Here is a 26,227-nt window from a genome sequence, read left to right on the forward strand (position 1 = left end):
CTGCCTATTCCACAGTTCCTGTTTCGAGTTGCAAATATGAGCAACAGAACCGGTATCGAATACCCAGGCACTACTACGAGAGCCGGTTAAGTACACATCAATAACATGTATATCATATATACCTGATTTTTCTTTGCCCGCCTTCTTATCTGCCAGATACTTGGGGCAATTGCGCTTCCAGTGACCCATACCCTTGCAATAGAAACACTCCGTTTCAGGCTTAGGTCCAGCTTTGGGTTTCTTCGGCGGATTGGCAACAGGCTTGCCGCTCTTCTTCGAATTGCCCTTCTTGCCTTTGCCGTTTCTCTTGAAACTAGTGGTCTTATTCACCATCAACACTTGATGCTCTTTACGGAGTTCAGACTCTGCGACTTTCAACATCGCAAACAACTCGCCGGGAGACTTGTTCATCCCTTGCATGTTGTAGTTCAACACAAAGCCTTTGTAGCTTGGCGGCAGTGATTGAAGGATTCTGTCAGTGATAGCTTCTTGCGGGAGTTCAATCCCCAGTTCAGCTAGACGGTTTGAGTACCCAGACATTTTGAGCACATGTTCACTGACAGACGAGTTTTCCTCCATCTTGCAAGCATAGAACTTATCGGAGGTCTCATACCTCTCGATCCGGGCGTTCTTCTGAAAGATAAACTTCAACTCCTGGAACATCTCAAATGCTCCATGACGCTCAAAGCGACGTTGAAGTCCCGGTTCTAAGCCATACAAGACTGCACATTGAACTATTGAGTAGTCCTCCTTACATGCTAACCAAGCGTTCTTAACATCCTGATCAGCCGTAGCGGGTGGTTCATCTCCTAGCGCAGCATTAAGGACATAATCCTTCTTCCCAGCTTGTAAGATTAGCTTAAGATTACGAGCCCAGTCTACAAAGTTGCTTCCATCATCTTTCAATTTAGCTTTCTCTAGGAACGTATTAAAATTCAGGATGACTCTCGCGTGAGCCATGATCTACAACACAAATATATTCAAAGTGGACTTAGACTATATTCAAGATAATTAGAGTTCAACTTAATCAAATTATATGCTAAACTCCCACTCAAAAAGTACATCTCTCTAGTCATTTGAGTGGTTCATGATCCACTTACACTATCCCAAGTCCGATCATCACATGAGTTGAGTATAGTTTCAGTGGTAAGCATCCTTATGCTAATCATATCAACTATATGATTCATGATCGACCTTTTGGTATCATGTGTTCCGAGGCCATGTCTGCACATGCTAGGCTCGTCAAGCTTAACCCGAGTGTTCCGCGTGCGCAACTGTTTTGCACCCGTTGTATGTGAACGTTGAGTCTATCACACCCGATCATCACGTGGTGTCTCGAAACGACGAACTGTAGCAACGGTGCACAGTCGGGGAGAACACAATTTCGTCTTGAAATTTTTAGTGAGAGATCACCTCATAATGCTACCGTCGTTCTAAGCAAAATAAGGTGCATAAAAGGATTAACATCACATGCAATTCATAAGTGACATGATATGGCCATCATCACGTGCTTCTTGATCTCCATCACCAAAGCACCGGCACGATCTTCTTGTCACCAGCGCCACACCATGATCATCCATCAACGTGTTGCCATCGGGGTTGTCGTGCTACTTATGCTATTACTACTAAAGCTACATCCTAGCAAAATAGTAAACGCATCTGCAAGCACAAACGTTAGTATAAAGACAACCCTATGGCTCCTGCCGGTTGCCGTACCATCGACGTGCAAGTCGATATTTCTATTACAACATGATCATCTCATACATCCAATATATCACATCACATCGTTGGCCATATCACATCAGAATCATACCCTGCAAAAACAAGTTAGACGTCCTCTAATTTTGTTGTTGCATGTTTTACGTGGTGACCGAGGGTATCTAATAGGATCGCATCTTACTTACGCAAACACCACAACAGAGATATATGATTTGCTATTTAACCTCATCCAAGGACCTCCTCGGTCAAATCCGATTCAACTAAAGTTGGAGAAACCGTCACTTGCCAGTCATCTTTGAGCAAAGGGGGTTACTCGAAACGATGAAACCAGTCTCTCGTAAGCGTACGAGTAATCTCGGTCCAAGCCGCTTCGATCCAACAATACCGCGGAATCAAGAAAAGACTAAGGAGGGCAGCAAAACGCACATCACCGCCCATAAAACTTTTGTGTTCTACTCGAGAAGACATCTACGCATGAACCTAGCTCATGATGCCACTGTTGGGGAACGTCGCATGGGAAACAAAAATTTTCCTACGCGCACGAAGACCTATCATGGTGATGTCCATCTACGAGAGGGGATGAGTGATCTACGTACCCTCGTAGACCGTACAGCAGAAGCGTTTGAGAACGCGGTTGATGTAGTGGAACATCCTCACGTCCCTTGATCCGCCCCGCGAACAATCCCGCGATCAGTCCCACGATCTAGTACCGAACGGACGGCACCTCCGCGTTCAGCACACGTACAGCTCGACGATGATCTCGGCCTTCTTGATCCAGCAAGAGAGACGGAGAGGTAGAAGAGTTCTCCGGCAGCGTGACGGCGCTCCGGAGGTTGGTGATGACCTTGTCTCAGCAGGGCTCCGCCCGAGCTCCGTAGAAACGCGATCTAGAGGAAAAACCGTGGAGGTATGTGGTCGGGCTGCCGTGGAAAAGTCGTCTCAAATCAGCCCTAAAACCTCCGTATATATAGGTGGGAGGGAGGGGACCTTGCCTTGGGGCTCAAGGAGCCCCAAGGGGGTCGGCCGAGCCAAGGGGGAGGACTCTCCCCCCCCCCCCAAACCGAGTTGGACTTGGTTTGGTGGGAGGGAGTCCCCCTTCCTTCCCACTTCCTCCTTTTTTTTCTTTCTCTCTTGATTTTCTTCTTCTTGGCGCATAGACCCTTTTGGGCTGTCCCACCAGCCCACTAAGGGCTGGTGTGCCACCCTCAAGGCCTATGGGCTTCCCCGGGGTGGGTTGCCCCCCCCCCCCCCCCGGTGAACTCCCGGAACCCATTCGTCATTCCCGGTACATTCCCGGTAACTCCGAAAACCTTCCGGTAATCAAATGAGGTCATTCTATATATCAATATTCGTTTCCGGACCATTCCGGAAACCCTCGTGACGTCCGTGATCTCATCCGGGACTCCGAACAACATTCGGTAACCAACCATATAACTCAAATATGCATAAAACAACGTCGAACATTAAGTGTGCAGACCCTGCGGGTTCGAGAACTATGTAGACATGACCCGAGAGACTCCTCGGTCAATATCCAATAGCGGGACCTGGATGCCCATATTGGATCCTATATATTCTACGAAGATCTTATCGTTTGAACCTCAGTGTCAAGGATTCGTATAATCCCGTATGTCATTCCCTTTGTCCTTCGGTATGTTACTTGCCCGAGATTCGATCGTCAGTATCCTCATACCTATTTCATTCTCGTTTACCGGTAAGTCTCTTTACTCGTTCCGTAATACAAGATCCCGCAACTTACACTAAGTTACATTGCTTGCAAAGCTTGTGTGTGATGTTGTATTACCGAGTGGGCCCCGAGATACCTCTCCGTCACACGGAGTGACAAATCCCAGTCTTGATCCATACTAACTCAACTAACACCTTCGGAGATACCTGTAGAGCATCTTTATAGTCACCCAGTTACGTTGCGACGTTTGATACACAAAAAGCATTCCTCCGGTGTCAGTGAGTTATATGATCTCATGGTCATAGGAATAAATACTTGACACGCAGAAAACAGTAGCAACAAAATGACACGATCAACATGCTACGTCTATTAGTTTGGGTCTAGTCCATCACGTGATTCTCCCAATGACGTGATCCAGTTATCAAGCAACAACACCTTGTTCATAATCAGAAGACACTGACTATCATCGATCAACTGGCTAGCCAACTAGAGGCATGCTAGGGATTGTGTTTTGTCTATATATCCACACATGTAAATGAGTCTTCATTCAATACAATTATAGCATGGATAATAAACTATTATCTTGATACAAGAATTATAATAATAACTATATTTATTATTGCCTCTAGGGCATAATTCCAACAGATCCATCTTTTAGTTAGAGCCGAACCGTTTTTTTGCATTTTACAGAAAACTCCCTAATGTTTCAGGTAATCAACCCGCCGTCCCTATTTAAGTCAGCCGAAAAAAACCCTGACTTTTCAGTTAATCAATCCATATTTTATCTAAAACAAAATTATCCATATGTTTTAAACCGTAACTCCGCTTTTAACATGTTATATATGAAATTTGATTGAAAAAATGTGTAGAATCTAAATAGGATGTTATTTTTAGCTGTTGAATACTTCTTAAATATTATTTTTGATGCAAACTTAATCTATAGTGCACGGTCTTTTTTTTCTCTCTTTCCACGACCATACGAATTGCAATAAATATCCATTAAATTAAAACCAACTTGAGAGTAAAGAAAACATCGTTAACCACACATGGACACCTTTGGAAAATCTCGTGGGGAGAAACAACATATTTCTCATCTTATTCCGAGTGATTGTACATTCAAACACGTTTTCGTTGTGTGAGCACTGAGGCTATGGTCGACAACACAAATGTGATGCCATGTGAAAATATATTACGTTCAAAGCGTGTGTTATTTTCTCTTCCGTTGCAACGCACGGGCTTTTTTGCTAGTATCTCTTAATCTTTATGATGGATTTTTTTCATCCACCACATCTACAAAGGTCGATTTATCTTACTTTATTTTCTCTCTAGTAGTTTTCAAGCAAATGACTGATTTTTTTTCTTGCAGAATTCTATGAAGGTCCTATCAGACTCTATCACAAATTCAGTAAAAAATTTCTATAACTTACAATAAATTATATAATTTCTAAAAAACTGTATGCATGTCTTGTAAGACTCTATCACAAATTATATAGAACTTCTTTGTAACTCGCAATAAATTTTATAAATCTCTGAAGAACTCTACGAAGGTTATGTCTGAACTTTGCAACAAAAATCAGAATAAAAAAATTGAGAAAGACCAACCAAATCTGAATTTTTAAAGTCTTGGTTATAAAGTTCAAAATTAGAGTAAATAAATGTCGTCTCGTAAAAGTTTCCTATTTTCTTGGTTCTTGTGTGTCCACGTGTAATTTAAAAAAAATCTTTCATGATGATCAGTGCTGACACATAGAATTAGTATAGTGTTATCGCTTAAAAGGCAGTAAGGAGGTATAAGGATGCATTTGAAGGAACTGACAACAGCAGAATCTACAGACCTGATCTAATATTTAAAATTTAAAAATACAGACATGGTCCCACCTCGCATGTCCACGAATACACTGCATGGCTGACTGCAATGATTCAAGTTGTGCGCGCAACTGGTTAGAATAAATCCTACTCCGACTAGGCTCCCATAGCCGCCATATACATAGTCTATAAGAGTGACCAATCTAGTACCCTCGCGGCATGGCGGCCTTGCTCCGACACTTCAAATGGAGTGCCGAGGGCAAATTTATTTGTACTGAACTTTTTTATTTATTTTAATCACAGTGTACAATATTACAGTTGTAATAAATATATTTTCCTATTACTCAGTCATAGTTGTAATTATATTATTTATTGTGATGCAGTTGTAATATATATTATTGAATATTTTAATTTTACAAAATAGAAAATTATGATGTAAAAAGTTATTTATTGTTAAAATAATATTTCACATTTATTTTCTACTATTACTTAAACAATGTGATGTATACATGTTTGCATATCTATGTGTATGTGCATTTTTTTAAATATTATTGAATACTATGGTAGAGATTTCTAATTTATATACACACTAACAAATATTTTAATAGTGGTTTTTAGTGTCTATTAGGTAAATTCATGGAAATTTCTAGGGCATAGAAAAAGGTGACCTGCAAGTTGGGTTCAGTAATATCGAAGAATCAAAAATGTTGTTAATTGTATTTTTACGTATGATTCAATTACCTAACGTGCTTGTTCAGGTTCACTTGGTTGGATTTCGTGTAAATGAGATGCCTACACGTTTATCAAATTAAAAATTGTGCATTGGTTTAAACATTGATATCTAGTCACATAATTTTATTATGATACTAAGGCATGCATAGTAAAGAGAGACTTGTGTATTTCAACTCAACTTCGCTAGTCGGCTAAATTTGTCTATGCCTGATATAACTTATTAGGCGGCCACTACGAATCAGCCGGATGATTTCCTAATGAAATCATCCGCCTAATCAATCGTTGGATTAGCGCGCAGGTGGTTGTCCGATGCAACAACACTTCGGCAGCAGTGAGAACACCGTCAAAGCTTTACTGCACCATAGCGCGGCTACATCCATAGTTCCTGTGCAACAGCGATGGCTTCCGACGAAGCTCCAGTACAACAACGCCTACTTCCGGTGAAGCTCCATTGTAACTCCAGCAAAGCTTCAGTGCAACACCGCCTACTTCCGGCGAAGCTCCATTGTAACTCCGGCAAAGATCCAATGCAGCGTCGGCTATGCTTCGGATGACCCGATGTTGTTCCATTGCAACACCGACGGTGCTCTCAAACAAGCTTCAAGCAATATCGTTGGAGTTGCAGCGCCCCCCTAAGCATCACCGGAGTTTGCAGCGCCCCCCTAAGTATCACCGGAGTTTGCAGCTCCGGTGAAGCTCCATTGCAACAGCAGCGAGCTCCAACGACCCGACGACGCTCTTGTGGCATGCTCCATTGAAGCTCTGGCGAAGCTCCGTTGCAGCCGTAACGAGCCCGGCAGCGCTCCATTGCAGATCCTGACGCTCCATTGAAGCTCCATTGCAGTCTTGACAGAGCTTCGACGCAGCATCGATGACTCCGACGAACCTCGATTGCAACTCTAACGCGAGCAACGGCTGCAAGCGGGGCGACAACGGCGAGGGAGGACGGAGAAGAGAAGTGGCGGCGCGAGAGGTATAGGAGCGTGTGGTGCTGCGCGGCTCGGTGGAGGTGGGAGATGGCGGCGGCCGCCATCGCAGCGCCCGCGAGATTTGGACCGGGGAGGAAGAAAAGATTCGATTAGATTTCGTGTTGGGGTCACACCGCGCAGGACACTCATCGTATCGCTGAGACGACTTACGCGACGCTGTAATCAACCGGTTTATTTTAAGCGTTTTCCAACTTATCAGTATGTGACGTGAACTTACACTTTTGCAAATTGAAGCTTATTTTATCCATTTAATAATCTATAAAATAAAATGTATACTTGTATTGTCCTTACTAGTATAATAAGTTTTAGTCCGCGCCCTCCCGTCCGGACGGTCGCTCCTTTTGCCCGTTCTATGGGCCGGCGCTGATTGGCAGACGAATATGGCGATTCCTAACGTGCGCAAGCAACGCCTATTGTGACCATCGCTTTTTTATGTGGATCCAAGCAACCTGACCCACCTTGTTTCAGGCAGGAATCAGTACAATTGAACTCAGTCACCTACGGCCCTACGTACCTCTCCCCCGTCCCGTCTCCTTCCCCGTCCCCCTTCCCCCTTCCCTATTAATATCTCTTAATCTTTATGTGATGGATTTTTTTCATCCACCACATCTACAAAGGTCGATTTATCTTACTTCATTTTCTTTCTAGTAGTTTTCAAGAAAATGACTGATTTTTTTCCTGCACAACTCTATGAAGGTCCTGTCAAACTCTATCACAAATTCAGTAGAACTTTTCTGTAACTTACAATAAATTATATAATTTCTAAAAAACTGTATGCATGTCTTGTAAGACTTCATCACAAATTACACAGAACTTAACTTCTCTGTAACTCACAATAAATTTTATAAATCTCTGAAGAACTCTACGAAGGTTATGTCTGAACTTTGCAACAAAAATTAGAAAAAAAATTAAGAAAGACCAACCAAATCTGAAGTTTTAAAGTTTTGGTTATAAAGTTCAAAATTGGAGTAAATAAATGTCGTCTCGTAAAAGTTCCCTATTTTTTTGGTTCTTGTCTGTCCACATGCAATTTTAAAAAAGATCTTTCAAGGTGATTAGTGCTGACGCATAGAATTAGTATAGTGTTACCGTTTAAAAAGCAGTAGGGAGGAATAAGAATGCATATGAAGGACCCGACAACAGCAGAATCTACATACCTGATCTCATATTAAAAATTAAAAATTACAGACCTGGTCCCACCTTGCATGTCCACGAATACACTGCAAGGCTGGGCGGTGATGGGGTAGGTGCCATATACATCATCTATATGTTTTTTTTTTGAAAGATCCAGCAATCGCTGGCTTGTATTAGAAAGCAGATAGCACATGGTGAAAAACATCGAGGGGGGGTTGTGATCACATGATCAAGGAAGTAATAAGAAGAATATAAAAAGAAAAACTTAGGGAGCTAAAGCTATCTTTCACGGTGGTTCCCCAAATGGGTGCTCCAATGAGGTCGCGCCTGCTTCGCGCCAAAGTCTTAGGGTTTTTGTGATTTCCTCTTTGATGTCTTGGACTTTTGCTTCCTTGTTTCTGAAGGTGCAGTTATTCCGCTCCTTCCAAATCTCAGCGAGTATGAGGATGATCATTGTTTTGATTGCTTTCTTGTGCTCCTTCGCTGAGTTGCTTATCATTTTGGATATGATGGTTGTTGGATTTGTTCTGCTCGGCCATTTGTCGGGGCTTAGGGAGTTGCAACCGACATATGATGCAGCGTGTGTCCAAATTGATGTTGCTATCGGGCATTGCCAGAATAGATGCGTTGATGTCTCTAAATTTCTAAGGCATAGCTGGCAGAAGTAACTGTTCGGCCATCCTCTTCTCTTTAGGCGATCGTTACACCATAGTCTATCCTTGAGTAATAGCCATGTGAAGAATTTTAGCTTTGCGGGTGCCCAGGAGGTCCATACTGTTGGAAATATGCCCTAGAGGCAATAATAAATTAGTTATTATTATTTTTCTTAGTTCATGATAATTGTTTATTATCCATGCTATAATTGTATTGATTGGAAACACAATACTTGTGTGGATACATAGACAAAACACTGTTCCTAGTAAGCCTCTAGTTGACTAGCTCGTTGATCAAAGATGGTCAAGGTTTCCTGGCCATAGGCAAGTGTTGTCACTTGATAACGGGATCACATCATTAGGAGAATCATGTGCTGGACTAGACCCAAACTAATAGACGTAGCATGTTGATCGTGTCATTTTGTTGCTACTGTTTTCTGCATGTCAAGTATTTGTTCCTATGACCATGAGATCATATAACTCACGGACACCGGAGGAATGCTTTGTGTGTATCAAACGTCGCAACGTAACTGGGTGACTATAAAGATGCTCTACAGGTATCTCCGAAGGTGTTCGTTGAGTTAGTATAGATCGAGACTGGGATTTGTCACTCCGTGTGACGGAGAGGTATCTCGGGGCCCACTCGGTAATACAACATCACACACAAGCCTTGCAAGCAATGTAACTTAATGTAAGTTGCGGGATCTTGTATTACGGAACGAGTAAAGAGACTTGCCGGTAAACGAGATTGAAATAGGTATGCGGATACTAACGATCGAATCTCGGGCAAGTAACATACCGAAGGACAAAGGGAATGACATACGGGATTATATGAATCCTTGGCACTGAGGTTCAAACGATAAGATCATCGTAGAATATGTAGGATCCAATATGGGCATCCAGGTCCCGCTATTGGATATTGACCGAGGAGTCTCTCGGGTCATGTCTACATAGTTCTCGAACCCGCAGGGTCTGCACACTTAAGGTTCGACGTTGTTTTATGCGTATTTGAGTTATATGGTTGGTTACCGAATGTTGTTCGGAGTCCCGGATGAGATCACGGACGTCACGAGGGTTTCCGGAATGGTCCGGAAACGAAGATTGATATATAGGATGACCTCATTTGGTTACCGGAAGGTTTTCGTGCATTACCGGAAAAGTTTCGGGCTCGTCGGTAGTGTACCGGGAGTGCCGGGAGGGGTGCCGGGGACCATCGGGAGGGGTGTCACGCCCCAAGGGGTCTCATGGGCTATGGGAAGAGATAAACCAGCCCCTAGTGGGCTGGAATAAGTTCCCACTAAGGCCCATAAGGTTTGAGAAGGAAAAAACACAAGGTGGAGAGAGTTTCCAAGTGGGAAGGTGGAATCCTACTCCAAGTAGGATTGGAGTAGGACTCCTCCACCTCCAATTTCGACCAAACCTTTAGGTTTTGAGGCTGCCTCCTCCCCTCCCTCCCACCTATATATACGGAGGTTTTAGGGCTGATTTGAGACGACTTTTCCACGGCAGCCCGACCACATACCTCCACGGCTTTTCCTCTAGATCGCGTTTCTGCGGAGCTCGGGCGGAGCCCTGCTGAGACAAGGTCATCACCAACCTCCGGAGCGCCGTCACGCTGCCGGAGAACTCTTCTACCTCTCCGTCTCTCTTGCTGGATCAAGAAGGCCGAGATCATCGTCGAGCTGTACGTGTGCTGAACGCGGAGGTGCCGTCCGTTCGGTACTAGATCGTGGGACTGATCGCGAGATTGTTTGCGGGGCGGATCGAGGGACGTGAGGACGTTCCACTACATCAACTGCGTTCACTAACGCTTCTGCTGTACGATCTACAAGGGTACATAGATCACTCATCCCCTCTCGTAGATGGACATCACCATGATAGGTCTTCGTGTGCGTAGGAAAATTTTTGTTTCCCATGCGACGTTCCCCAACAGTGGCATCATGAGCTAGGTTCATGCGTAGATGTCTTCTCGAGTAGAACACAAAAGTTTTTGTGGGCGGTGATGTGCGTTTTGCTGCCCTCCTTAGTCTTTTCTTGATTCCGCGGTATTGTTGGATTGAAGCGGCTTGGACCGACATTACTCGTACGCTTACGAGAGACTGGTTTCATCGCTACGAGTAACCCCGTTGCTCAAAGATGACTGGCAAGTGTCGGTTTCTCCAACTTTAGTTGAATCGGATTTGGCCGAGGAGGTCCTTGGATGAGGTTAAATAGCAACTCATATATCTCCGTTGTGGTGTTTGCGTAAGTAAGATGCGATCCTACTAGATACCGATGGTCACCACGTAAAACATGCAACAACAAAATTAGAGGACGTCTAACTTGTTTTTGCACGGTATGCTTGTGATGTGATATGGCCAACGATGTGATGTGATATATTGGATGTATGAGATGATCATGTTGTAATAGATAATATCGACTTGCACGTCGGTGGTACGGCAACCGGCAGGAGCCATAGGGTTGTCTTTATAACTAAAGTTTGTGCTTGCAGATGCGTTTACTATTTTGCTAGGACGTAGCTTTAGTAGTAATAGCATGAGTAGCACGACAACCCCGATGGCGACACGTTGATGGAGATCATGATGATGGAGATCATGGTGTGACGCCGGTGACAACAAGATCGTGCCGGTGCTTTGGTGATGGAGATCAAGAAGCACGTGATGATGGCCATATCATGTCACTTATAAATTGCATGTGATGTTAATCCTTTTATGCACCTTATTTTGCTTAGAACGACGGTAGCATTATGAGGTGATCTCTCACTAAAATTTCAAGACGAAATTGTGTTCTCCCCGACTGTGCACCGTTGCTACAGTTCGTCGTTTCGAGACACCACGTGATGATCGGGTGTGATAGACTCAACGTTCACATACAACGGGTGCAAAACAGTTGCGCACGCGGAACACTCGGGTTAAGCTTGACGAGCCTAGCATGTGCAGACATGGCCTCGGAACACATGAGACCGAAAGGTCGAGCATGAATCATATAGTTGATATGATTAGCATAGAGATGCTTACCACTGAAACTATTCTCGACTCACGTGATGATCGGACTTGAGATAGTGGATTTGGATCATGTACCACTCAAATGACTAGAGAGATGTACTTTTTGAATGGGAGTTCTTAAGTAATATGATTAATTGAACTAATTGTCATGAACATAGTCTAATGGTCTTTGCGAATTACGATGTAGCTTGCGCTATAGCTCTATTGTTTTATAGGTTCCTAGAGAAAATTTAGTTGAAAGTTGATAGTAGCAAACTTTGCAGACTGAGTCTGTAAAACCGAGGATTGTCCTCGTTGCTGCACAGAAGGCTTATGTCCTTAATGCACCACTCGGTGTGCTGCACCTCGAGCGTCGTCTGTGGATGCTGTGAACATCCGACATACACGTTTCTGATGACTACACGATAGTTCAGTACAAAAATACTTAATGGCTTAGAAGCAAGGCGCCGAAAACGTTGTAAAACGTCACGGAACATAAGTGATGTTCTAAGGAGATGAAATTGTGATTTCATGCTTGTGCCCTTGTTAAGAGGTACGAGACCTCCGACAAGATTCTTTGTCCACAAAGCACAGGAGAAAAGGCTCAATCGTTGAGCATGTGCTCAGATTGTGTGAGTACGACAATCGCTTGAATCAAGTGGGAGTTAATCTTCCAGATGAGATAGTGATAGTTCTCCAAAGTCACTGCCACCAAGTTGTGAGAGCTTCGTGATGAACTATAACATATCAAGGATACATACAATGATCCTTGAGCGATTCGCGATGTTTGACACTGCGAAAGTAGAAATCAAGAAGGAGCATCAATAGTTGATGGTTTGTAAAACCACTAAGTTTCAAGAAAGGCAAGGGCTAGAAGGGATACTTCGTGAAACGGCAAAACAGTTGCTGCACTAATGAAGAGACCCAAGATTAAACCCAAACCCGAGACTAAGTGCTTCTGTAATGAGGGGAACAATCACTGAGGCGGAGCAACTCAAGATACTTGGTAGATAAGAAGGCTGGCAAAAGTCGAAAGAAGTGTATTTGATATACATGATGTTGATGTGTACTTTACTAGTACTCCTAGTAGCACGAGGGTATTGGATACCGGTTCGGTTGCTAAGTGATTAGTGACGCGAAATGAAAGCTACGGCATAAACGGAGACTAGCTAAAGGCGAGGTGACGATACGTGTTGGAAGTGTTTCCAAGATTGATATGATCAAACGTCGCACGCTCCCTCTACCATCGGGATTGGTGTTAAACCTAAATAATTTTTATTTGGTGCTTGCGTTAAGCATGAACATGATTGGATCGTGTTTATTGCAATACGATTATTCATTTAAAGAGAATAATTGTTACTCTATTTTCTTGAATAATCACCTTCAATGGTTTATTGAATCTCGACCGTAGTGTTACACATGTTCATGATATTGGTGCCAAAAGATACGAGTTGATGATGATAGTATCACTTACTTGTGGCACTGCCGCTTGAGTCATGTTAGTATAAATTGCACGAAGAGGCTCCATGCTGATGGATCTTTGTACTCACCTGATTTCGAATCACTAGTGACATGCGAATCATACCACATGAGCAAGGCCTTGTTTTCATTGAGATGAAATAAGATAGTAACTTGTTGGAAGTGATACATTTTGATGTATGCAGTCCAATGGGTGCTGAGGCACGCAGTGCATATCATTATGTTCTTACTTCACTGACGATTAGAGTAGATACAGGAGTATTTACTTAATGAATCACAAGTCTAAAATGTTGAAAAGTTCAATTCCGTTTCAGAGTGAAGTTCGTCGTAACAAGAGGATAAACTGTCTACGATATGATCATGGAAATGAATATCTGAGTTACGAGTTTTGGTACACAGTTAAGACAATGTGGAAATTGTTTCGCAGTTCATGCCACCTGGAACATCATAGTGTGATGATGTGTCTGAACGTCATAGCCACGCACTATTTGGTATGGTGCATACTATGATGTCTCTTATCGAATTACCACTATCGTTTATGGGTTATGCATTAGAGACAACCGCACTCACTTTAAATAGGGCACCGCGTATTTCCGTTGAGATGACACAGTATAGACTGAGGTTTAGAGAAATCTAAACTGTCGTTTCTTGAAAGTTTGGGGTTTCGACACTTATGTGAAAAAGTTTCAGTCTGATAAGCTCGAACCCAAAGCGGATAAATGCATCTTCATAGGATATCCAAAACAGTTGGGTACATCTCCTATCTCAGATCCGAAAGCAAAGTGTTTGTTTCTAGAAACGGATCCTTTCTCGAGGAAAGGTTTCTCTCGAAAGAATTGAGTGGGAGGGTAGTAGAACTTCATGAGGTTATTGAACCATCACTTCAACCAGTGTGTAGCAGGGCGCAGGAAGTTGTTCATGTGGCGCCTACACCAATTGTAGTGGAAGCTGATGATGATGATCATTGAGCTTCGAATCAAGTTACTACAAACCTCGTAGGTCGACAAGGTCGCGTACTGCTGCAGAGTAGTACGGTAACCCTGTCTTGGAGGTCATGTTGTTGAGCAACAGTGAACCTACGAGTTATGGAGAAAGCGATGGTGGGCCCAGATTCCGACAAATGGCTGGAAGCCATGAAATCCGAGAGAGGATCCATGTGTGAAAACAAAGTGTAGACTTTGGTAGAACTACTTGATGGTCATAGGACTATTGAGTAAAAATGGATCTTTAAAAGAAGACAGACGATGATGGTGATAAGTCACTATTAAGAAAAGCTCGACTTGTCGCAAAGATGTTTTTCGATAAGATCAAACAGTTGACTATGATGAGACTTTCTCACTCGTAGCGATGCTAAAAGTCTGTTAGAATTATGTTAGTTGTTGATGCATTATTTATGAAATATTGCACGTAGGATGTCAAAACATTGTTTTCTCGACGGTTTCCTTGAGCAAACATTGTATGTGATACAACCAGAAGGTTTTGTCGATCCTAAAGATACTAGCAAGTATGCAAGCTCCAGTGATCCTTCAATGGACTGGTGCAAGCATCTCGGAGTTGGAATATACACTTTGATGAGACGATCAAAGATTTTGGGTTTGTACAAGGTTTATGAGAAACTTGTATTTCCAAAGAAGTGAGTGGGAGCACTATAGAATTTCTAATAGGTATATGTGGTTGACATATTGTGGATCAGAAGTAATGTAGAATTTCTATAAAGCATACAAGGTTGTTTGAAAGAAGTTTTCAAAGGAGTACCTGGATTACGCTACTTGAACGTTGAGCATCAAAGATCTATGGAGATAGATCGAAAGCGCTTAATAGAAGTTTCAACAAGATGCATGCCTTGACAAGTTTTTGAAAGAGTTCAAAATAGAACAGCAAAGAAGGAGTTCTTGGTTGCGTTGTGAGGTGTGAATTTGAGTAAGACTCAAAACCTGACCACGGCAGAATAAAGAGAATAGACGAAGGTCGTCTTCTATGCCTTAGCCGTAGAATCTAAAGTATGCCATGCTGTGTACCGCACCTGAAGTGTGCCTTGACTCAAAGTATGTTGAGAGGTACAGAGAGTGATCCATGATTGAATCACTAGCAGCGGTCGAAATTTATCCTTAGTAACTAATGGACTAAGGAATTTTTCTCGAATATGGAGGTGGTTAAAGAGTTTGTCGTAAAGGGTTACGTCAATGCAAGCTTTGACACTAATCCGGATAACTATGAGTAGTGAAACGGATTCGTATAGTAGAGTAGATATTTGGAGCATTTCCGAATAGCACGTAGTAGCAGCATCTATAAGATGACATAAAGATTTGTAAAGAACGCACGAATCTGAAAGTTTCAGAACCGTTGACTAAAACCTCTCTCACGAGCAAGACGTGATCAGACCCCATAACTATATGGGTGTTGGATTCGTTGGAATTACATGGTGATGTGAACTAGATTATTGACTCTAGTGCAAGTGGGAGACTGTTGGAAATATGCCCTAGAGGCAATAATAAATTAGTTATTATTATATTTCTTAGTTCATGATAATTGTTTATTATCCATGCTATAATTGTATTGATTGGAAACACAATATTTGTGTGGATACATAGACAAAACACTGTTCCTAGTAAGCCTCTAGTTGACTAGCTCGTTGAGCAAAGATGGTCAAGGTTTCCTGGCCATAGGCAAGTGTTGTCACTTGATAACGGGATCACATCATTAGGAGAATCATGTGCTGGACTAGACCCAAACTAATAGACGTAGCATGTTGATCGTGTCATTTTGTTGCTACTGTTTTCTGCGTGTCAAGTATTTGTTCCTATGACCATGAGATCATATAACTCACGGACACCGGAGGAATGCTTTGTGTGTATCAAACGTCGCAACGTAACTGGGTGACTATAAAGATGCTCTACAGGTATCTCCGAAGGTGTTCGTTGAGTTAGTATAGATCGAGACTGGGATTTGTCACTCCGTGTGACGGAGAGGTATCTCGGGGCCCACTCGGTAATACAACATCACACACAAGCCTTGCAAGCAATGTAACTTAATGTAAGTTGCGGGATCTTGTATTACGGAACGAGTAAAGAGACTTGCCGGTAAACGAGATTGAAATAGGTATGCGGATACTAACGATCGAATCTCGGGCAAGTAACATACCGAAGGACAAAGGGAATGACATACGGGATTATATGAATCCTTGGCACTGAGGTTCAAACGATAAGATCATCGTAGAATATGTAGGATCCAATATGGGCATCCAGGTCCCGCTATTGGATATTGACCGAGGAGTCTCTCGGGTCATGTCTACATAGTTCTCGAACCCGCAGGGTCTGCACACTTAAGGTTTGACGTTGTTTTATGCGTATTTGAGTTATATGGTTGGTTACCGAATGTTGTTCGGACTCCCGGATGAGATCACGGACGTCACGAGGGTTTCCGGAATGGTCCGGAAACGAAGATTGATATATAGGATGACCTCATTTGGTTACCGGAAGGTTTTCGTGCATTACCGGAAAAGTTTCGGGCTCGTCGGTAGTGTACCGGGAGTGCCGGGAGGGGTGTCGGGGACCATCGGGAGGGGTGTCACGCCCCAAGGGGTCTCATGGGCTATGGGAAGAGATAAACCAGCCCCTAGTGGGCTGGAATAAGTTCCCACTAAGGCCCATAAGGTTTGAGAAGGAAAAAACACAAGGTGGAAAGAGTTTCCAAGTGGGAAGGTGGAATCCTACTCCAAGTAGGATTGGAGTAGGACTCCTCCACCTCCAATTTCGGCCAAACCTTTAGGTTTTGAGGCTGCCTCCTCCCCTCCCTCCCACCTATATATACGGAGGTTTTAGGGCTGATTTGAGACGACTTTTCCACGGCAGCCCGACCACATACCTCCACGGCTTTTCCTCTAGATCGCGTTTCTGCGGAGCTCGGGCGGAGCCCTGCTGAGACAAGGTCATCACCAACCTCCGGAGCGCCGTCACGCTGCCGGAGAACTCTTCTACCTCTCCGTCTCTCTTGCTGGATCTAGAAGGCCGAGATCATCGTCGAGCTGTACGTGTGCTGAACGTGGAGGTGCCGTCCGTTCGGTACTAGATCGTGGGACTGATCGCGGGATTGTTCGCGGGGCAGATCGAGGGACGTGAGGACGTTCCACTACATCAACCGCGTTCACTAACGCTTCTGCTGTACGATCTACAAGGGTACGTAGATCACTCATCCCCTCTCGTAGATGGACATCACCATGATAGGTCTTCGTGCGCGTAGGAAAATTTTTGTTTCCCATGCGACGTTCCCCAACACATACGACCTTCTTGAAGTCGGACTTAAAGAGCCCTTGCAATTGAGCCTTATATGCCGAGTTGGCAATGTATACTCCTGAGGCCTCATGTTTCCATTTGATGGTGTCACTTATTTGTTGCTGGAGCTGAATATTTCTACTCTCGATCCATCTATTCAACCTAACCGCCTCATCCCATATATCTGAGGTGTTTCCGTGTGCTAGGTCTACAATCCAATTGTGGTGTTGCAGCGCCTCTTTTACCGATCTATTTTTTCTACGGGTGTGACTATATAGTTTTGGGAAGGTTGTCCTTAGATTTGCTGAGCATGTCCAAGAACGATTCCAAAATGAGGCTCGTTCACCGTTCCCTATCGTGACCACCGTAGAGGCATTGAAAAGTGCTATGTCATCGTCGTCGCATGGCAGCTGCATGCCATTCCATGTCTGTCCTGGCTTGTCCAAGACAGCCATAGGCAACGTAATCGCAGGGCTCTGCTGAAACGTGTCATGTCTAGTATTCCTAGTCCCCCATTTTCAACCGGGGAACATACTACTGGCCAGGCTACTTTGCATTTCCCTCCACTGATTTCTTCTTCCTGAGCCCATAGGAAGCGGCGTCTAACCTTGTCTATCTCGAGCAGAAATTTCTTTGGTGTTCGCAGCACTGAAAGGGCAAAGGTGGGTAATGTTGTTAGGACATTTCTCACCAATACCCTTCTACCAGCTATTGTGAGCAGTCTCCCTTTCCACCCAGCTAGTCTGGCTCGAATCCTATCTAGGATGAACTGGATGTGGACGAGGCGCAATCACGATAGTGTTAGGGGGAGGCCGAGGTATCTGACAGGGAAGTCGACTGTTTCTCCCCCAAAGTTTTGCAGAACTTCCTGGAGGTCTATACCCTCACAGCGGATGGCCGATGCAGTCGATTTCGTTGGGTTAATGCATAGTTAAGTCGCGTTCCCATAGTCTCTTAGGATCTCTAATAACGTGTCTATCTCTTGCCTATTGGGGTTTGCAAAAATCACCGCATCATCAGCGTAAAGGCTAACCCTGAGCGGGATTTGTCTGCCCGGCAAAGGCGCCAGTATCTGCATGTCGGTTGCCCTTGCTAGTAGTCTGTGCAGTGGGTCGATAGCGATGATGAATAGTAGGGGGGATAGTGGATCCCCCTGGCGAAGTCCCCTAAGTGGATAGACGTAGCTGCCTAGAGTTCCGTTGAGCATGAAGGATGATGACGAGGTGTTATGGAGAAGGGAGATACAGTCACGCCATCGGGCTGGGAATCCGAGCACTTGCAACAGTTCTAGTAGGTATTCCCAGGATACGTTGTCAAAAGCTCATGCAATGTCTAGCTTTAGCAGCAGCGCAGGTGTTCTATTTCGTTGGAAGCGTCTGATCACATTTTGTACATAAAGGAAACTATCCTGCGTGGATTTGAATCGTAGGAAGGCCGACTGCACTGGTGAGATGATGTCTGCTATCACCGTGGATAGTCTCATAGATAGTACTTTTGCAACTAGTTTGGCGAAGGAGTGGATGAGGCTGATCGGCCTGAAGTCTTGCACTTTTGTTGCTCCATCTTTTTTTGGTATGAGCACTACCATGGCGGTGTTTAGCCTACTGAAATCCCCTCCGGTCAGGTTGTAGAAGTTGTTAAAAGCTAGCATTACATCTGCTTTGATGAGTTGCCAGCAGCTCCTGAAAAACATCCCTATGTAACCATCCGGACCCGGCGCCTTCTCCGTTGGTGAGCTTTTTATCGCATTCCATATTTCAGTTTCGGAGAAGGGGTTGTCCAGCCCGTGGTTGTGCAAAGATGGCATATCGAGGCTACTCCAATCTATACGTAGCGGACGATGAGCTTTGGTTCCTATACAATCGTTAAAGTGATTGTATATTACAGTTTCTTTTTGCTCATGCGATGTTACAATCTCCCTTACGGTCTGTAGGCTATGGATGAATTTTTTTTGTCTACGAGCTCTCATCTTTGCATGGAAGAATTTTGTCCCTGCGTCTCCAACGCGGAGCCAGACTAGCCTTGATGCTTGTCGCCTTCTGGCTCGTTCTACCGCTGCCAGGCCAAGGTGCCTTAGCTTTAGCAATTTGCGCAGGTTGAATTCGGCGTCCGATAACTGGCGTGTTTCCTGTGCTACATCTAGTCGTAGTACTAGCTCGGCCGCTATGTGGAATTGCAATTTTGCATTGCTAGAAAATGCATTGCTCTAGATTTTAAGGTCGCGCGCTACTCGTCCCAGCTTGGTGTGTAATCACCGGAAAGCACATGTAGGCTGTACCGGTCTATTCCAGGTTGCCTGTACTGTTTCATGGAAGCATGGGAAACTTGGCGAGAAACTCTCAAATTTGGACCTGGCGGACCTAGGTGCAGCAGTTGTATCCGCAAGGAGTAACGGGCAGTGATCGGAGGTGGCCGTAGACGCTGCTATCAGGGAAGCGCATGGGAAAATACTTTCCCATGCCTGGTTTGCAGAAGAATTTATCTATGCTGATCATGGTGGGGTCACGACGCTCGTTGCTCCATGTGTATCGCTGATTCTTACATTTAATCTCCTCCAGTCCTGTTGCATCTATTGCTGCTCTAAACCTGCCCATGAGTCTACGGTTTAGGTTGAGGTTATTTTTGTCTCTTGCTTCATAGATGAGGTTGAAGTCTCCATTGATAAGCCATGGCTTTACCAATGGGGGTGCGAAGAGAGAGATTTCCCGGAGGAAGCTCTCTTTTCTAGCATCATCTGTTGGGCCGTAGACTGATGAAATCCAGAAGCTATGTTGCTGCCCTAGTAGCTTTACTTTTGTTGTGATCGCGAAGACTCCTATCGCATGGGATTCAACCATTGCCAATTGTCTATTCCATAGTATCGCTGTCCCTCCACACGTCCCTATTGACGGCAGCACGATGCAGTCCGTAAGTGATTGTCCCCCAATTTCACTAATGATTGTTGGGTTCCACTCCGAAATCTTAGTTTCTTGTAGACATAATATTGCAACACGGTGTGAGGTGACTACCTCACAGATGGCCACTCTCTTTACCGGGTTGTTTATCCCTTGGACGTTCCACTACATAATGGGATATAGTTTGTCACTCATTTGGACATCGGTGTTTACTCCAATGGCTGACATAACTAAATGGCCTCTGGCCCAACAGGGACACCACAACTAACATACAAGGGGGGCGCCAGTGTCCACCAATAGGCCCCAGAATACGCTGACGCAGATTTTCGCTATCGCTATCCTTACACATGAAATGAAAACCTAACTCAAACCATCTACATGCCAGCCGCCATTGAAGCTAAATGCAGGCTAACATGCTAAACTTCGGCCTCCGCGGCGTTCCCGTCAGGTCCAGCCATGCGCGCCATGACCCGTAGCGCGTCGCTGTCTAGGTGCGTGAGCTTTGCTATGACCGCAATGTCGCTATCCGACAGGGGCACCTCGAAGTGCCGGAGCAGGGCCTTGGCGACATCCTCTGTTATCTTCTCTCTAGGTCCTAGGAGTCCTAGCTCCTTGACGATGCGAAAGGAAGCACGCTGCGCTACCGGGATCGTCGTCGTGTTCGCAGCCTGTTGGACGCTGCGTCGTGGCGGTGTGGCCGCATTGCGGCTGTTGGGCGGGGCGGACAGTCTCCTTGCTGGCGCTGCAAGAATCGGTAGCTCGGTGGCGCGAAAGAGCGCGCCGTGCTGCTGCTGGTTGCTGCTCCCAGTGGAGATCTCTAGCTGACACACTCGGCTTGTGACGGCGCCAAGCTGAACCTCCATGGTACGTGCAGCCCATGGTGTTGCTACGTTGGCCGAGAGTGTGGGACTGAACGCGTCAAGCTGGACACGCTCAGCCGCACCGATGTCATCGTTGAAGAAGGTGTCGCCGAAGTCTAGCGGGGTGGCGATAGCAGCTTCTGCTGCGGCCTGCACTTCTGCCGCCCCTGGGTCACCTATCACCGAAGCCACAGTCTACTTCTTTGCTGCTCTGAAAAAATCTTCTACAGGGTCCTTTCCATTGTCGTTGTGTCCCTCGATCGCCACTGGTGGTGCCGATGGCTCTCGTTGTGCCGGTGTACGGCATGTGCTGTGTCGATGGTGACGTGCGACCGGAGGTGGAGCCGTTGTTGCTGTTGTCTTCCCGCCTTCGTGACGCCTGGACGTGTTGGTGTGTCGCCAGGGCGACTGGCTGCGCTGCCATGAGGCGCCTGGTCGAGTCTTCGCTGCCGGGGTGCGGCTGCGCCGCATCAGCACATCCTTCCAGGTGCGGTTGCTTGCACCCCCCGAGCCTCCACCGCCGTGGCCGTCTCGGCCACGCCCTCCTCGAGGGATGCCTCTACAGCCAATGCCGGTGACAGGGGCATGCGCGCGTTGGTGAGGCCGAGCACCGCGCTGTCCATCTTCAACCCCCATGGTCCAAGACGCCGGGGTCACCGCCGGAAATGGGCGGTCGTCAGCGTCGGAGTCAGACGACGGCAAGCCACTCTGCCCGGAGTGTGAATACCGCGGGGATGGAGGGGCCCAATCCTCGATCCTGTCCACATGGATGAGCATGGAGTAGTCCGCCGTTGCCGGCAGTGGGGCTACGCGACGGTCGGGTGGCGAGAAGCCTTCCATCTCCTCCACCCGTCCTGCACCGCCATAGTGTGCTTGGTGGGGATGTTGGCGACGTCGCTGGTCCACACCCAGCACGCAAAGGTCTTGGTGTGGCCGTGCTCGAGGGTTCTGCTATCCATCCGGTCGACGCGAACTCTCCTGCCTAGAATCTCTTCCGCGCCCTCGATCAACCAAAAGTGCATCGGGACTCCCTCGATGACGACGCGAACGTGGAGCAGAAGGGTGTCGAAGGCGGCGTGGTCGTGCTCGTGCCACGACGAGATGTTGAAGATGGTGCCATCTACCCTGATGGAGCCGCGGCGAATGGCGTTCACTTGAAGAGCCGGCTGGGTGAAGACTACAAAGTAGTGCTCCGGGTGGTGGGCGGTGACGCGAAGCGAGTGCACCGAGACGGAGAGTTGTCCCTCGAGCGTCCGTCCCACCGCCATTGGGGACGTGACGTTCACGCCGTCGGCCGCCCGGAGTGTGATGGCGTGGGTGCGGAGGAACTGAGCCGCCTGCTCGATGGCCGGCGACGGGACAGTCACCGAGCGGCTATCCCGGGGGCGGCGCGCCGGGTCCGCCTGCAGCAGGAGCGCGGGGGTGTTGGCCGGCATGGCTCCAGGCGGCGGAGGAGGGAAGCAGACTCTTGCTTGCAATGGCCTAGAGGGCGGCAGCGGGTCGAGTCTGCTTCTCGCGCTCCTGAAGCTCTTGTGTTGCAGGCAGTGGCGGCTAGTGTGCCCAGCTCTCTTGCAGGTAAGTCAGTGGATTAGGTCTCTGCATTGAGCTATTTTATGACGAGAGCTAAGACAGCGGAAGCAGCGCCCTCTGAATTTGCTGATGAAGGCGAGACGAGCACGGTGAGCAGTAAAAGCAACGAGTCGGTCGGAGCCGTGTCTCTCCAGGTGCGCGTCCCGGACCATTTGGTCGGAGCAGAGCCTCTCGCGGTGCTCACCATGGACTGGCGGGGTAGCGCCCAGTCGTCGCGTCTTCCGGGAGCTGACCTCGGTCCAGGCCCCCCCCCCCCCCCTCAGCAGAATCGATCCTGACCGGAGCAATAACTATGGACTTAATCCTGACAGTCGGTCGCAGCGATGGAGAGCCCGGAATATCCCCTGAGCATTGCGGCGTGGAGACTGCGCGGTGAGGCGGCATGAGCTCATCGCAAGGACCAGGGGAGGGATACCGTTCCCCTCCAGATCGAGCTCTGGAGCATTCCCCCCGCAGCCGGATCCGCGGCGGGGAAGCCGGATCCGGGGTTGACCCGTGCCAAGTGGAATCGAGGGCGTCGAACGGACCGCTGGTCGAGCGCGGGAACAGGCCGTCGGGGCGACAGGATGCGGACGAGACCCGCCGATGCGAATGGAGAGGAGCCACCGAGGCGCCAGGCGAGCGGCCGCGCGAGGGGAAGCGACGATGGGCAGAGGAGGATCCATCGGGTCGAGAAGGCGACCGGCTCCCCATGTGGGCTTAGTTATGGTGGCCGCCGCGGCCTGAGTGGCCAGCGGCGCGGAGCGAGGGAGGCCCCCGGGCTCAACTAAGGAGGAGCGGGGAGCGAGCCTCTGCTAGAGTGAGTCATGCATGAATTAGAAGTTAGAAGATTGACAAGATGTCAAAGAAAGGTACAAGCGTCAAAGAAGCAATCGAGATTTCATCTTCCGATGACGACGCCAATAGAAATTAAAGACTGAACACCTAGCTTAGCATCATCTATATGTTGACACAGACCTGATCTGGACGTCGAGTACTTTCCGACAATGACGATTAAACGACGACGACCGCGACACAATGTAAAGCTAGCTAGTGAAAGCTAACAATCAGCCGGCTGTACAAGCACAAGGTAGCAAGCAGGCTAGGAGGTGGATGGATCTCCACGTACTAGCACATGCATGCACAAAAGAATCAGCCACCGGGACGTTGGACTGCGAGAACACGAGATTGATGGTAAACAGGACCGTGTCAGTCGTATGTATTTGTATTGCTTTGTTTCTCACGGTGGTTCAAAGTTCAGGGGCTATATACACGTGTATATATAGTAGTAGGACTAATAGCCTAACCTACTCGATTAAAATCCTACTCGATGATTGTATCCGTATCCTGGCCGAACACGGCACCACCTACGTCCTGGTTAATTCCAACACTATAAGAGTTCGCGATCGGGAGTCCCTCGTACAAGGAAAGCGATCGCTTTAGCTTTAGCTAGGCTAGTGCAAGAAAGCGAGCGCTTTAGCTAGGCTAGCTAGTTTAGTGCAAGAAAGCGGTCGCTTTAGCTAGGCTAGCTAGGGCAGCCATGGCTTCGACGGGCGACAACGAGGAGGAGTACCACAGCAGCCCCGAGGAGGCGGAGGAGGGCGGCGGCGACGACGTCGATCGGATGAGCTTCCGGTCCGCCTCCAACGAAAGCGACAATGACGCCGGCGCCGACGATGATTGCACGTATGGCGACAGCGACAGCAACGATGATTGCACGTATGGCGACAGCGACAGCGACGATGGCCTGTATGATGAATACGAGGAGGAGGGGCTGGAGGAGGTTGACGATGAAGGCGGCATCCTGGACGAGATGCGGTTCACGGCGACGCAGTACGCCGTGCTCACCATGGACGAGTTGCGCGCGCGGCAGGAGGAGCACACGGCGCGGGTGGCCGACCTGATCGCGCTCCCGCCGGCGCTCGCGGCCGCCGTGCTCCGGCACTTCAAGTGGAGCGCCCAGGGCGTGTGGGAGCGGTGGTTCTCGGACGAGCGCAAGGTCCGCAACGCCGTCGGCCTGCGCGAGGACGGCAGCGCCCTCTCCATGGCCGTCAACGACGCAACCCTCACCTGCTACATCTGCTTCGAAGTGCAAGGCCCCGGCGAGATGCGGTCCGCCGGGTGCGCCCACTTCTACTGCCGCGGGTGCTGGAGCGGCTACGTGCGCACGGCCGTCGGGGACGGCGTCCGCTGCCTGTCGATCCGGTGCCCGGACATGGCCTGCTCCGCAGCCGTGGTGCGTGACCTGGTCGACGACGTGGCCGACGCCAAGGACGCGAAACGGTACGGCGAGTTCCTGGTCCGGTCTTACGTGGAGGAGAGCAAGAGGCTCCGGTGGTGCCCGGCGGCTGGGTGCGACCGGGCCGTGGAGTTCGACGGCGAGAAGTGCACGGTGCAGCTGGACGCGTGGTGCGCGTGCGGGCACGGCTTCTGCCTGGCCTGCGGCGAGGAGGCGCACCGCCCGGTCTCGTGCGACACGGTGCGGGTGTGGATGGAGAAGAACCGCTCCGACTCGGAGACGGCGCAGTGGGTCCTGGCCAACACGAAGCACTGCCCGGAGTGCCGCCGCCCCATCGAGAAGAACCACGGGTGCATGCACATGACGTGCTCGCCGCCGTGCAAGCACCAGTTCTGCTGGCTCTGCCTGGGCCCCTGGGAGAAGCACGACGGCGGCAACTTCTATAACTGCAACCGCTACAACGAGGCCTGGGCGGAGGGAAAGTACACGGAGGAGGAGCTCCGGCGGTCGCAGGCCAAGGTGTCCGTCGACCGCTACCTGCACTACTACGAACGCTGGGCCGCGCACGAGCGGTCTCGGCAGAAGGCGCTTGAGGACGTGGCGGCGCTCGGCAAGGACGGATCGCAGAGGGAGGCTGTCGCCGCCGCGTTCGGGGTGGTGGAGACGGAGCTCGACTTCCTGGAGGAGGCGTTCCGGCAGGTGGCCGAGTGCCGGCGGATGCTGCGGTGGACCTATGCCTTCGGCTACAACCTGGACGACCCGGCCAAGCGCGACCTGTTCGAGGACCTGCAGAGCCAGGCCGACAAGTCGCTGGAGCTCCTGCACGAGTGCGCCGAGAAGGACAGGAAGGACCTCGTCGCCGAGGCGGCCGGCGTCCGCGGCGCGGTGGCGGACAAGTACTTGGAGTTCAGGCCCAAGCTGTCGAGCCTGACGGCCGTGGCGAGGAACCACTTCGAGAACATGGCCAGGGCGTTCCGGGACGGCCTGGCCGAGGTCGAGGTCGACCCGGCCGTAGCCGCCCGCCGGGCTGCGGCCGTCCCTCCTCCGCTGCCGAAAGACGACGACGACGACCACCGCTTCGACGATCTGCGGATGTGAATCGTAGATTGATCAATACATGCAGCACCTGTAATCGGCTCAACCGATCGTACTCGCTGGGATTTACACCATCGAACTGCATGCAGTTGTAAACATTTTTTATTATTTAATAGTAG

General features: G+C 48.0%; 1 protein-coding gene across 1 annotated transcript; it reads left to right on the forward strand.

Annotated features, from left to right (window-relative positions):
- The first annotated feature begins 24,205 nt into the window (after positions 1-24,205).
- On the forward strand, positions 24,206-26,227 carry LOC123452105 (probable E3 ubiquitin-protein ligase ARI5). The gene has a single exon (XM_045128690.1). It carries the CDS (start codon positions 24,315-24,317, stop codon positions 26,109-26,111), a length of 1,797 nt encoding a protein of 598 aa, XP_044984625.1. The 5' UTR covers positions 24,206-24,314; the 3' UTR covers positions 26,112-26,227.

Source organism: Hordeum vulgare, chromosome 5H, assembly GCF_904849725.1.
Source record: "Hordeum vulgare subsp. vulgare chromosome 5H, MorexV3_pseudomolecules_assembly, whole genome shotgun sequence".
In the NCBI taxonomy this organism is placed as follows: Eukaryota; Viridiplantae; Streptophyta; class Magnoliopsida; order Poales; family Poaceae; genus Hordeum; species Hordeum vulgare.

Excerpts from the sequence above, each read along its gene's own strand:
- LOC123452105 (XM_045128690.1), top strand. The coding sequence starts at position 24,315 with ATGGCTTCGACGGGCGACAACGAGGAGGAGTACCACAGCAGCCCCGAG.